The following is a 14890-nucleotide window of genomic DNA, read 5'->3' on the forward strand; positions in this document are numbered from 1 at the left end:
GTGCAAAGTTTGTTAGGGTGGGAGCGGGAAGGAGCAGGATGTTGGGCACAACCAGGGGGAAAGAGGGCTCGCCCCGAGCGACTGGCCCCCCAGCCAGCTGCAGAGGTGCCTCACCTCCCAGAGCGACCGGGCAGCCAGGAAGGGGCTGAATATTCAGACACGGGAAGTTGTTAACTCAAAATAAATGCACGTAAAAATAGGCTGAATAACTACTGACTTTTGAAATAATTGATTGACAGATGAATGCAAATTTTAAATTGCGCTGATAAACCTTTGACCCCAATCTTGCAAAATCTTAAAATTGATTTTTTGTTTTCAAAAAGTAAAGAAAACTAAATTCCTTGACAAAGTTTGTGCAAAACAATCACAGCAGCAAAATTGAATTTGAATTTGCAATAAAAGACATATACAAAGATGCTTTCAGAAAGATTGTAACTAAAAATCAGGTATCAGATACTTATTTCAACAATTCAAACCCTTTTTTTTAAAATTGTACCTCAAAGTCTTTTGGGAAATGTCAGGATCATTTCCTTCTCAAAGTGGAGCCACATATTTAACAATTTCGGGAAAGGAGGCTGCTTTATTACCGAAATGTTTCTACAAGGTGAAACCCAAACATGATATATGATAAATTCTCAGACAGCTCAATATTTATTGATTTTTGCAGAAAATATTAATGCCAAAAGTTACCATTTTAAGATTAAATATTCTAACAAATAAAATTCAAAAGGAAAAAAAAAAAGACAGGACAAACAGCATCCACAATTTTAAATAAAATGACGGGTAGGGTAGGGTAAAAAAAAAAGAAGCTCTCTGAAGGCTTTTCCCTTTACACATGACTTCAGGTTTCACACAGCTCCCCCTGGAGCAAGAAAAAGCTTTTCGCAGTTCTAAGGTGCTGCTGAAGAACTTGTTAATAGACTTGGATGTGTCAAATCAATAACTTTAAACCTTTTTTGGTAACCCTAAAACTCATTAAAAACAATTAATAACATCAAGTGTTTTCAAATAGGTTTTAGAATCGCCCAATGACTTAAACAAGCTTGAAAAAGATAAGATTCAATGTTTAACTGCCACTAAATATTTTACATTTATACAATAATCCTTCCCCTCCACTCACTAGGTTTTCTTCTCTTTACAGGCCATCTTTGAAGTAGTTTACAACATAGAACCATTTTCTAGTCTTCTTGACATTCTTCCAACTTCACTCGTTTAGTCCCAGCATGGTGGACATAACATTTATCTCTTAATTGGCTCAATTCCCAGCCTTTTTTTTTAAAAGTAATTTGTTGTTTCTTAACTAAAGAAACATTTTTTATCTCTGAAAAAAGTTCTAAGTCCATATTGGAGCTTTTTTTTTCCTTTTAGACAAAAGTTGATGTCAAAAAAGGCATTGTTCCTGAGGAAAACTAATATTTTATATTTAATTCCAGTCTGGGTTTGAGTGCAGCACTTAGGAAACTGCATTACTTATTGATATTATTTTGGAGCAGTTCTATGGAGCGGTTCTGGCCCTATCGGGGCTTACCTCAGCCACTGACATCGTGCATACAGCAGAGGATGAAGAACGTGATGCACAAGCTGATGGGAATTTTGGGATCTGTATCAGAGCGGTTCACCTATGAAATCAGACTCGCTCTAAACACCGGATTGAGTTTTAGAGTCTGCTGCTCTGTGATGTGGGGTCCCTCAGGGTTCACCGTCATCTGCTTTTCTGTTGGTTTGTCTACTAAGATATCTCACAACAGATTTTTTGGATTACTTACACGCTGCTCTCTATGCAGTGATTAACTGACAACGACAAAGCAAAATGGCCCTTCAGGCTTTTGTCAAGCACAAAAAACAGAGAAAAACACATGTTTATGTATATTTTGTATAGGTTTCTGAGCACACCATGTTCTGAATAAAAAGTATGCTCTGTATAATACAATATTTTAAATAAAGCGTTTACATTTTTTGAAAAAAATGCACTTCATTTTATGTTTTAGGAACAACTCTCCAATGAAGTGATTTAGCTCCTGTGCAGGTCTATGTTGTATCACGTTTAAAGTTTTTCTGCCTCAAATTGACATTAATATTACAATAGGTTACCTCTAGGCCCTAAGGTCAACCAGAGAACTTTTTTCAAACAGTGGGCTCTTTTGAAGCTTTTGGATCTTCTTCGTGAAACACACTGCAGTGTTGGAGGGGTCTTTTGTGCCTTGTTAAAATGGGTCGTCCTGTTTCAAGGGAAAACCAATTTTCTTAGAAGATACAGCATCAATTAAGGTTACACCTTCAGGGGAAGAACTGTTTACCAAATCAATAACAGAAATAGGAGATAAATACAATCTTAGGTAAAAACAAACCATGGTCTCCTAATTGATGCAGCGCAACAAGATTGACAGCTCATGTTTTCATGTTGTCAGATGACTTTTCTAGTATTTTTTTTATCTTGTGAATGTAAGCATTCCATAATATGTAGAGAGTAAAATGCAACATTATGGTAAGCAGACAGGGCAAAGCCTGGTGTGTCCGTCCCCTTTAATAAATCAGCTATCAAAACAGATAAAAGCAAATGCAAGATCTTAAGAAAGCAGCGGTTGATGGCAGACAGCTTGGCATGTTAGAAAGCTCATGAAAAGGAAGTAATTAAGTTTACAAATGAAATGAGGGGTTCTACTTGAAGGATTAAACAGGATTGATTGGGGATTCTCGCCGTGGTTGGGTGGCTTAACTCTGTGGCATTAACCGGCTTTGTTCAGCCTGCAGCAAACAAAAAGTCTTACCTGGAAGGCCATGGTCCCGTCCTCTCTGCAGGTTTAGAGAAGCCAGGTCCATGTGCTGCAGAGTGTCCAGCACAGCCAGCATCTCTGTGACCTCCTCCACCAACAGCTTGTTTGCACTTGCAGCCGGCGCTGCAATTCCAATCAGACCCCGTATAATTGGTTCAATCCCACCTGAACACAAGGGAAGAATCTTTTATTTTTTTACATTATTTATGATTCAGGCTTTAAAATTGTACAAATATATTGACCAGTGCATGCACTCCAGTTTTCCTATTAGAAAAGGCAGTTTATAATGGAGTCAATGTCAGTATATGAAAGTGGTCTAAGTTTGATCTGGTCCTCAAGCACAGCTCGGACTAAGGTAACAGAACTTGTTAATAGTATTGCTATGCAAATTGCATTTCTAAAGGCTCTTTGCCCTCTATTAAAAAGCTGACACAGCCCAGGTCTGGGGGTGCCAACAATTAACCATATTTACTTAAACAGCAGAGTAAAATATGTTGGCCTTAGCAAATCATATCTTCTGAAGGCAGGTCAGCGTATCAGAAAAGTCAAACAAGAGAGTGAATGGAACGGAAACCTGAATAATAAGAACTAGTCAAAGATGTTATTTGTTATTTTAGGTATAGCTTTAATGGGTACGATAAAAAGGGCGTTAAAAAAAAAGGATTTACAAAATCTGCAGCAGCAACAGAAGGGATTAATTGACTTAAATAGACTTTTTATTCCTACAATGCACTCAGATCGATGTGTCTCAGGCAAGTTGTTAAATCAAACTGACCTATAATATTATAAAATTGTTCCAAAATGAAATAAATCGATCATCCATATTGACAAATACCATTTGGATTGAGACCCAGTAAGTTTATTTCACGATAATGTTAAAAATGTCACATTATATCACAGCGGACAACACACATGATGGCAGCAAAAAATGATCAAGACGTCTTTACAGTCCTATGTGTGGAAACACTATTAGCAAAGACATGTGACCATACAGTGTGGTAGAATGTTCTAAATAATAGTCTGTTTGGAGGATTTTCACGTAGAACTACAGCAGTGGGCTGAATTTATTGAAACTAAAATGTGAATGGATTTGCCATTAATTCTTGTTTAGTTGTTTGTACACATTTAATTGATTATCTTGCAAGAACTACAAGAAATCTGGAAAACTTCACCTGCACTGTTCAGTAACGGGTTTTTCACTCTGAACCACATTGGTTGACGTTTTGGCTAAAGATGCCCTGGATTAATTTTAGCTCAGTGAATCAGATCGAATTGTTCAAAATAAACAAATATTAACAAGGAATTATATCAGAAACTACAAATTATAATATGAATCAAATCGTTGTTAATCGGTTAGGAAGCAAAAGAAAAACAAAGAATTACCTTCCAATTCATATTATTTTCAGAAATGATAGTTTGTTCAAACAGTAGAAACGTATTGTTAAGTATGATGATCTTAATAGTTAGATCTCAAGAGTTAACAGTTAATTCTGGGCAGAAATAATTAATGGTCTTCAAACATTAAACTAACACTATGTTCTGCATTTTTTTGTTGTTGAAAGAATGTGTGTGTAACTTCACAGGATGGGGAGAAATAGCCTTTCAAACTGGGTAAAAGGCAGAATTTCTTCAGATTCTCCTCTGGTTTGGTTGTGTGCACTCAGACATTGAGATTAAAGCAGGGGCAGGGGGCGGGGGGCAGCACATCTGTCAGGGGACCCAGCTGGGTAGGAGGACATGGATTTGGAGCTCCTTCTATGTTCATGGCTTGTTGTACAAACGTGAAAGACGTTTCCAGAGTGAGGCGCAGATGTAAGACCAGACAAATACCGAATTAAATTTACTTTTTTTTTTTAATTTGGCAAGGATTCTGTGGTAAAAGAAGAGTTCATCTGTGGTTGAAAGACTGGCAAAGAAGAAAGCATAACTGGTGTAGGTTTTTAATAAGCAGAAAAGGGCAAATGTGGGCATTAAACATGGAAAAATGTTTTGCAGGAAATAGTCTGGTCGTGTATAGGGATTCACCAGGGCTCAGAAGGACCCAGCTGGAGGGCAAACAAGAGTCGTGCAGAAAAACCCATTTCTATTTAATGGAGCTTAGCAGAAAGAAAACAAATATGATGCTGGTGTAGAACCTTTCAGAAACTAAAATAAGACAGAGACTGAATAATAAAAAAAAGTTTGAATTTAGGAGAAAAGTTTAACTGAAAATGAACTCAAAAGAAATGAAACTTTAAAAACGGAAAATTGGAAATTCCAACGTCAAAACTAAAACTAAATAGACTAACAAATTGCATCATAATGTTACACCTTATACATTTTGATTATTAAATTGTAAAAGAAAAATTTATTCACAAAACATTTTGAATGAACATTTAATAAAACTAACTAATACAGTTGAAATGTATCAAAAGTTATAAAAAAAGATTACAAACATTTCTTGTTTTTTTTTCCTGATAAAGATTTGTACTTTTTCATTGGTAGCAGTATTCATGCAGCAGGCATGTTCAGAGACTTTTTGAAACAAATTCATTGATGTAGACTTTTCTGATGGAAGATACACCAGCTAAAAATAGTATGCTGGAATTTTCTCTTAATTAGCTTGTTAGGTGTGAAGACCTGTCAAAAAGGTCATGCTGATGTAATTTGAAGTTCCATAAATATTCTCACCTCTCAAAGCAAATCACTTCATACATAGAATCAGAATCTGTTCCTCCAAGCTGGAGCAAAGGCTCCGAGCCCAAAAATTGAAATAATTAATTCTCAAGCTGCAGAAAAAAATAACTAATTGTAGAATGGGGCGAAAGCCTTTTTATTAAAGTTTTGTTTATAACTACAAATTTAAATGGTTTTACAGCAATACCAATATTTGAAAAAAAGAGGAATTTTATCTGAAAAATTCTTATAAATTGGAATGAAAGTTAAAAAAAAAATCTGCATCCATCAAAGGTTTTTGCAGTAAAATATTGGCACATGCAAATAAGTAATTTCTGAAAATAAATACTTGATGTTAATATATTTTAAATTGTCTTTAAACTCGCCTTACTTCTTGAGCTCCTTTCAGTTTGTTTCTGGAATTTTTCAGAATTTTCCTCACAGAGTCAAAGGAGACAAACCGAAAGGACCATGCATCTCCAGCATAGGAATAAATACACATTTTGGCCAAGTGACAGACTGATGTACCCTGCCTTTGCCAAGCAGTACATAGGAAGTGCACCAGAGACCCTTTGACCCCGAAAGGGATTCAGCAGGTTTGGAAAATGTTTGGATGGATGGATGGACTTTAAAAGACTGAATTAGCTGTATGGATTAACTAAATCTATAAAATACCCATCCACATAAACCAAGGGTCGGGAACCTTTTTTGCCGAGAGAGCCATAAACGCCACATATTTTTAAATGTAATTTCGAAAGAGCCATACATTTATGTAGTGTCCCTTTCCCACACTGAGGCACGGAGACTTAACCTCTTTTAAGGTTCTTTATTCTGGTTACTGCAGACCACAACAAACGCCGTACAATTAATTCAGCAACTCCTGAATCTCTCCTGCTGAGACGAGAGCGCTTCTCCCAACTTTATATTCCCCTGCTCCCGCTCCAGCCCTCCCATTTCCCTTATTCGGCCCATAGCTGAACCCCATTGGTCCAGATTACCTAACAACAGGCTGAGCGACAGAACTGAGGGCCAATCAGATCTCTGCTTGATGCGTTCAATGAACTCCAGAACTTTTAACGCGGCCCAACAGCTAAGTTAAACTCAGTCCGCGACAATATGTTTAAAACTAAATATACACGTGAATGTGTGCATTTGATGTAATTTCAACATTTTTAAAGTACAATAAGTCTGTGGATTCTTTTGAATAACATTGTTATAGTGTTGCTGATAAATGATGAGTATTTCTCGTGGTGGTTTTGCTGATGGTCTAGTCTGGTTGATACGTGGTGAGTTTCTGCTTCATGCAGGCATTGAGACTTTAAACGTGATCGTAGGTCTGAATGTTCTGTAGATGTGAGACTGATTACTCACATGCAGACCTGGAGCCAAACACACACTCACACGCCGCAGTGAGTGACGGGCAGTGGGTTTTACGTTATTACAATCCCTGCGCGATTCACCTGCTGCCTGTCCCCACAACACCTCACCCTCTGCTTTCTTCCTCACACATCCCGTCTCCGCAACTGCGCGCTCTTTCTCAGAGAGAAAGCGCGCAGTTTTAGGCACGGCCATTCACAGGTTTCCAGTTGTTACAAACTCTGTGAAATAATAGATAATAGTAAACGGATAATGCTGGCGCTGATTTTTCTCCCGATACTACTGCGCGCCTCTGGCATCGCATCGCGCCCGAGAAGGACTGGTCTAATGAAAAAAAAGTATAATTAAAGATTTGTCTGCGAGCCACATGTGACCATCAAAAGAGCCATAAATGGCTCGCGAGCCATAGGTTCCCGACCCCTGACATAAACTAAACAGTTTCACTTGCTGCCTTAAAAGCCTGGCATTGTTTGTGTGCTTTTCAGAAAAAACATTTTTTGCTAGTATGATTCTAGCATCACCACAAGTATCCCCACACGTGCTCTGTGGATAAATGCTTTCCTTTATTTTTTTCAAACATTCAAACATTCATTCATTTTTTTTAATTTATTCATTCATTTTCATTCATATTCCTTTTAATTTCATCAAACTGTAAGTCTGAAGTTTTTGTTTTTCTGTTGAAATATGTAGGTATTTTTTAGGTGAGTTTATATATTTTAGTACAGAGTAGACAGCCTCTACAACAGATTGAAGGTCCTGATCTCATCTCTGGATCAAGAGACTTTCTTGGGAGCTTCAAACGGACCATGATGGAAGCCAGTGAGCCATAGAAAATTAAGCTCAAGTGCAACCTGTCATCAAAAGGCTTAATTCATAAAACAAGGAAATAAAAAAAAATAGAATTGCACGCCTTTTTTCTATAAAGCTCGAGTCCCCCCCCCCCTCTATTCTTTTATCCAGTACGGCCCAATCAGCTTCTATACTAACCACCAACTATGAGTGATGGCAATCATGCAAGATGTGCAGTGGTGATGTCAAAGCACAAGACGACTTTGTTGTAACCCTGGTGCAAATGTAGATCAGTACACAAAATATGAATGTGCTTCAAAAGCAAACCATAACATTTCCCATAAGAGAGTTCGGTTCCACAGAGACCGGCTAAGTGGCGGCTGGCTAAATGAATGAAATTTAATCAGCTTGCTTTTGGATCGCACAGAGATGTTGCATGGTTACATGGTGATTCTTCTTTAGCACAAGCACCAAATGTGAGCTGTCATTTTTGTATTTTTCAGCTGCATCTCTTTGAACTATTTTGAAATTGCTTGTATTGAAGTTTCAAGGTGGTTAAATTGACTATTTTGAAATTCTGTCAAAACTAAATACGTTTTTCAAAAGGTTTTGAAAATCCTTAGAAGGTAACACAGGTTCAAGAATGTTCTCCACTAAGGGAATTCATTTAGGTCATCATTTACATGTGACATAATAAAAGGCTACAAATAAATAAGTAATGTAGTCATGAGGAATGGGAAGGTTCCTGCTGCCCGTGGGGCAGATTTTGCACCTTGTGTAATGCGTCTTCTTTAACTGTGTGCGCACTGTATAGGTCACATACTGTGTGTGACATATTGCTTCACAGATCATAGACGAGAAAATGTGTAACACATGTTGCTTATGTGCATCTTCATGTCGCCGGGAAACTACCTACTCCACAGGGACAGACTTTAGCTGCTGTAGCTGACCCTAATAGAGTCATTCTGCCCCCTTACTGTTCTTACAATGTGCTTTCCAGTTATGACATTAGTTCCAAGAGATGGCTTTCAAGAGTGCACTGACCTTCTTTGACTATTCTCCAAGGGCTGAAAAAAGTCTTGTATAGCCTCAAATGGGGAAACTGCTCATGCTCCTGGAAGCTCTGGTTCAGTCTGTGCAGCACAGGAGAGATGGTGGCGTGGCCGAACCTGAATGCAGCGGTGGCAAACACATTGGAGGCTGATGGATCCACAGCTGGGTCATAGCCCGTATACGGTCCAACAAAACGCTCAAACGACTCTGGGCCAATGATTTTGGGAACATAATCTCTCATAGTTATGATCTGGAAGTCAAAGAAAGAGTGCAGATGTCAGACAGATTTTTAAAGTACACCTCAAATTTCAATGTCAAAACATACAGAAAGAAATGATTATCACTACGCAGACAGAATCACTAAATTCCTATAGTGCGCTTGAGATGAGGGTTTTGTTTGAAAGCCTCCCACATAAACATACATTTCACTTTTCTCCCTCAACAGTACATTATTTTTGTCTCCATCAATAATCATGATCAGCCCCAGACCTTTAGGGGGAGGTGGATTGATGGTCATGTTCTTGTAATTTGGCACAACAGTTTTCACCTTAACCCCCAGCTTCTTGCTGATGGTTTTGTAGTCCATCTTGTGTAGGTCAACAATCTTCTCCTTTAAATCCACTGAAAGCTCTGTAGTCTTTCCCATGTTGTAGAGTTTAGAGTCTGACTGATTGGTTCTGTGGACAGGTGTCTTTTCTACAGGTGATTAGTTTAAACAGGTGCCTTCAAATGAGCTGTCAGGTTGATTAGGATAGTCTAATTGGTCTGTGTAAACCCAAATCCTAAACAGTTACTATATGGATCAAATACGTATTTCCCTTCAGCAAATACATTGAAATAAATTTTTTAAAGTCAACTTCTTGATTTTCTATCTCACTGTTCAAGGTGGTCAAAAGCTTTTTTCCTTCATTGTGTGGGAGGCTTGTCTGGTCGATGCATTACGTTTCAGCACCACCAATGGGTGCAACAGAAGAACATGAATCTATAATTCTTGGCAATGTTTTTAAAATTCCTGCTGCTGAGTCAATTTCTGCACAAAACACAATTACATGTAGACGAAATTTAAAAAAATAGTAAGCTCCATAGTTTGACAATTTGACCTAATTTATTGTCATAGAAATTACAGGTGTTCATTTGAGAAATGTGCCATTTAGTAGAATAATTGGTTTTCATTTCTTTGTTTCTTCAGTGAGGTATTATAAATTGTTCTGAAGTGGAATATTTTGATTGTAGTACTGAGACAAATCAAAGCACATCTGGCTTTTTTGAGCTGGTAAATCTTTTCAAGGCATCTTCTAAATGAAGCTAGTATTGAACAGAATGATGTTGCATTTAGAATTGTTTAGAATAAAATCTTGTTTCACAACTAATTTTTTAAGAAAATAAATACATTTTCATGCCTATTTAATTCAAATCAAGAAGGATCTTCTTCCAATTATAGTTTTTCCTTTTAAATGACATAGTGCAGGTGGTCCACCCACTGTCAGTCTGCTGTAAATTGGAAATGAATGAACTGGTCTTTCTTCCCCTCCATGACTGCATCACTTCAGCTGCTCCGGAAAGTTGCTGCAATTTCAGACTGCTTAAAAAAAAAAAAAAATTTCCGCTGTTGTGGAAAGATGTTCACTTGGTATTGAAAAAAAACCAGGATGGAGTAGTATTGCAGAAAAATTGCCATCTTAAGGTTTAGAGTGATATTTCCAGATTGATGAAGCAAAGCTTTTCTTATGGTGCTGCTGTGAGTTCTGAATGGGTGAGTTAACCTAAACCTACTGACGTACATCAAAGCCACATCCAAAACGAAAAGCTGCAAAAATAACAGATTACATTTGGGATTTTTGTGAAAGTCATCAAGAAAACATTTACATTTCCAATGAACCATGCTCATTTACTTATTTAACTAGTTAAATAATAGTAAATAATAGTAGAGGTAACCCAATATATTGTTACAAAACATTTACTGACACAAAAACAAATTACTTAGAGACAAAATATGACTGCAAAACAACACAACACACAAACAGATCCTCACATAGTCTGTTTATCAGAAGCTCTTTAAATGTAATTGAATGACAGATAAAGGTTTTTTTTGTAAGGTGGGGTTTGGGGAGCTTTCATTGCTACATCAGTGTGTTATAATAATAATCTGGGACCATACGTTGTAGAATTATACAGATCAAAAGCATTACCATTTGCCCGGTGAAAGCCTGTTTGTTTGGAACAATTGTTTTAGAGCGCAAATGGAGGTGGTGTTGATTTGACCATATGGAGTGAAAACCATAAGAGCAAACTGACAGCAGTAAAAGCTATAAACGGCTGCAGGTGGATTGTTATATATTTTTTTTTATTTGACGAAGAGGAAAAGTGTTTTAGTTCACAGCTGAACTAAATAATGTCTGCATTCATCTCAAATTCACAAGTTTTTAAGAACGTTCTTGGGCTCAACATACAAAATGCATGGCCATTGAAAGCACTTCAAAAGTTAAACCAGTTCAACTTAACCAATCAGGGACTGTGATTTGGTAGTGACATACGGGTGGCGTCCTTTTTAATTACAGATGTGCCAACTGTTTGAGCCATGTGAAAGAAAATGGCTTGTGCAAGATTTGCACCGCTTTGACATTTTTGCACCAAGCCTCTTCGAACTGTAAGTACATGCGCTAGGATGGCGTAGTGACAGTCCATTGTGAACACCTTGTACTAAAAGCGCACACACTCAACACAGGCTCATCAACATGCACTCAAAAATTTGAAAGCTAAACAGTATTAGCTGTAAAAGCAGCCCCACATAAGCAATTTCATTAAAAGGCCCACATTTTGCTTTTCTTAAGTCTTTCAGAGTAAACTATATCCACCATATATATATATATATATATATATATATATATATATATATATATATATATACAATAGCGGTTTTTGATATGGGCGATGTGGGCGGTCGCCCAGGGCGGCACTTGCCGTGCCCGATGCGTTACAATGTACTACTAATGTACTACGGCTTTGCGCTTTTAATTTGAAATTGCTTCAACTGCCGACACTTAACACTTTAATTTAAACACATCAGACTCTTAAGAATGTCTTGATCCTGTTTCCTCTTCACACTTAAGGTGCAAAAAAAATAAAATAAATAAATAAATAAATAAAAAAATAAAAAAAAGATGAAATAACTCAGAGTGAAACAACGTAAAACAGGCACATGAAAAAGAATTAGGCAGAACAAACAACCATGCTCAACCAAATTTCGACAAAAGCAGGCAATGGGGATTATTTCCCACAATTACTTGCTCCGACACAGCAGACCCGACGCGCACGTGACCACCGCCCTCTGCTGCAAGATGCTTGCGGCCACACCTCTTTGCGGTAGTCTTTGGAACATAAGTAAAAAAACTCGAGAGGGGGGTGCAACTCGCCGGTAGCTGGCTGAATCACACTAACAGGTGATTGGGAGTCTTTTTCTATCTGACAATCAACTCTGGGCCGCAGCTGCGCCTCCCGTCATAGAGACGGAGCCGCGTGTGTCAGAGGGAAGGGGAGCGGTTGTTACGGAGGTAAATGTGGAGCTCAATATTTCTCTAACAGCATAGACCTTCATATGATAAAGCTATCCAGCAAAAAAACAAAAACAGAGAGTTATTGGTAAAGTCTTTGTGAGTGATAACTTAACACTCACACTTGGACTTTTTTCCTTTAGAGTAAAAGAACTGTCTTGGGTTTGCTGACCATCATTCTTTCAACCTCTATTCACCAGATCCACAAGAGACGTGGGCTCCTCTCATGTCTCCAAGAAGGATGTACTGCTGCTTCTGTGATATCTAATCATCCTAATTTTACCTCACTTGCCCAACTCCAGCAGAGCTCTGAGCTACTTTAGTGAGGAGAATCATTCACCCCATATAACCTAACTGGCAATCTGGAGTTATTACAAACTTTTATTTAAATCTAAACCTGTGTAAAATCAGTGAAAAACTGATTGTTTTTTCTGTACTGTCCAGTAACTTTCTTTGTTTTCCTAAATTAATGGATTCTGCAATTATTACATTAAATCAAGTAAAAAAAAAACACCTTTGTGATTCAATTTAGAATTTACACTTTAAACCTCTAAGTAAGCTTTTTGAACAAAAAACTCATTTCGCATTTTATTTTTTCCAAAGTCTCCAAGAAAGTTCTAAAGCTAAATCAGTTACTTCTGATTTAGCTTTAGACTGCTGTCATTTTATCAGAAAAGGGATTTTTTCCCAGGAAAGAAGAAAAAACCCCCACTGATGCTCATGTGCGCAGCTCTAAATTTAAATACGCATTTGGAGGCTAATTAAGACAGAAAATGAACTGAAAATGTCAGCCAAAAAAGACAAAAACTTTTCTAATTAAGACAAGTGAAAAACAGAGTACATTATATACTTCAGAATTTGTTATGAAGTCCAGCATTTGCACTTTAAAAAAAAAATGAAATTGTCTCAGTTCAGACACTTTGCGGCAGCTGTCATGCATGCTTAGAGTTCCTTATTTAGATTAAACAGTCACTCGTTTGTCTAATTTTAAAAATATTTCTTAAGAAGTTTGATTGTCAGTCAGCCTAATTTCTGACTGTTGAAACAGACTGTGTCAGTGTCACTCTGCATGACATTCCGCTGAATGATTTATACTTCCTGTGAAACCATAGTCTCTAATTAAAGGAATCAGAGCTGAACAATACTGAAAGATTAAACAGCGTGGAGATTACTCTACATCACTGTACTGCAGAAACAGATTGTTGGTTGTTGCAGAATCAAACTGCTGCTGACATGATGCTCAGGGCTGCATTGCAGCTCTTCTGAGGGTAAAGACTTAAAGCATTGAGGATAAAAAAAAAGGAGCACTGCAGAGAAACCAAATTTTTGCTTTCTAACAGAGAGCTTTAAGTCTTTAAATGCCAGAAATGACAGATCTAACAACTCAAAATTACTTCTTTTTTTCCTTCTCTCTTAATTTGCTTAGAATTTAACATGAGTGCTATAGTTGTAAAAGGAGTTTTAACTGCTTCTTTTGCATGTTTTACTCCTGTCAGTTATGGGTTGTAGAGTTCTGTTTCACTTCTTAAATGTCACTGCTGCATTATTATGTCCTTAGTCTTAACACATTTTGTTAAAGGTGACATAGCTGCACACATTCACACCCCTATCTCTTCTGAGGCCGCCGCATCCTTCCTCCAATCACGCAGTTAGTCAAGTGATCAATGGCGGAAAAAGAGTAGCCATGGCAACAGTGCAAACAACTTCAAAACAGCTGAGTACATGTGCAGGAGACAGAGATTTAAAAGCAGTCCTGTAAAGCAGCAAGTCATTAGTGGGTCTTTCCTGTAGGGATGAGTAAAGGATAACTCTGAAATAAAAAAAGAATTTTTCAGACCAGATTAGATTTATTGATAGGAAAGTCTTCAATGTATTTGATTTTATTGATGTGTACGCTTCAGCAGCACAGTATCTTCATCGGGCAGTGTGCTTCTTCGGATAATACAAGATTTTCTCATCCAAAAACCCATTTTACCTAAACCTTTTCTATAAACCCCAAAATTCTATTTTGTGATTATTTACAACATAATTTATGAAAAACTCCATTACCGGTGCTGTAAACACTGCAGTGATGACCAAATAAAAGAAAACGTCCGATTAACAGAGGTACGATGTTAGTTTGAAACTTTTTAAAGTGTTTGGTTATGCCAATCTTTGAAACAAGCTCAGATTGATGATCAGTTCTTTAAAGAAGCAGAAAAGTTATATTCAATGAACCAGAATCAAATCTTCTAGAATCATTTGAAACTTAAAAAAAAAAAGACAATTTTGTTGAAACCAACAGTAAAACATGAAAATCGGGAAACATGATTTCATCACTGTAAGCAGCACCTATGTGTAAACCAAACCGCTGGCAGACACGTTTTCCTACTGAAGCTAAAAATTACGGTCTGTTTTAACACTAAAAACCGTTAAAACTTGCTCAGCTTGCGGTTGAAATTCATTGTCTGCACAGCACTGTTGTAACACAGACAATGTTTGCTCTGCGGGTACAGAAATGCCTTACCTTTATTAAAAGCTTGTTTTTTTCCAAGTTAAGAAAAAAAAACAGGTATGCAAAAGCAGCAGAGCAAAAAAAGTTTGGTTGTTCCTGATTCTGCAAGTTGTCCCACCTAAAAAGATGGGAGAGGTCTGAAATGTTTATCAAGACTTAAAAAAGAACCTCGGAAATCACAATGAAGGAATTTATTT

The 14890-nt window shown here is 37.3% G+C and overlaps 1 protein-coding gene across 2 annotated transcripts in view; it reads right to left on the bottom strand.

Annotated features, from left to right (window-relative positions):
* Positions 1 to 14890, bottom strand: part of tpo (thyroid peroxidase) — a 35738-nt gene that overhangs the window by 2573 nt on the left and 18275 nt on the right. For both annotated transcript variants that reach the window (XM_020713670.2, XM_011490598.2), the window contains 2 exons: positions 8640 to 8898; positions 2769 to 2939 (listed from right to left, as the gene is read on the bottom strand). In XM_020713670.2, the coding sequence (XP_020569329.1) occupies positions 2769 to 2939; positions 8640 to 8898 (430 nt within the window). The remainder of the gene's footprint in view (positions 1 to 2768; positions 2940 to 8639; positions 8899 to 14890) is intronic.

This window comes from Oryzias latipes, chromosome 22 (assembly GCF_002234675.1).
Source record: "Oryzias latipes chromosome 22, ASM223467v1".
Classification (NCBI taxonomy): Eukaryota; Metazoa; Chordata; class Actinopteri; order Beloniformes; family Adrianichthyidae; genus Oryzias; species Oryzias latipes.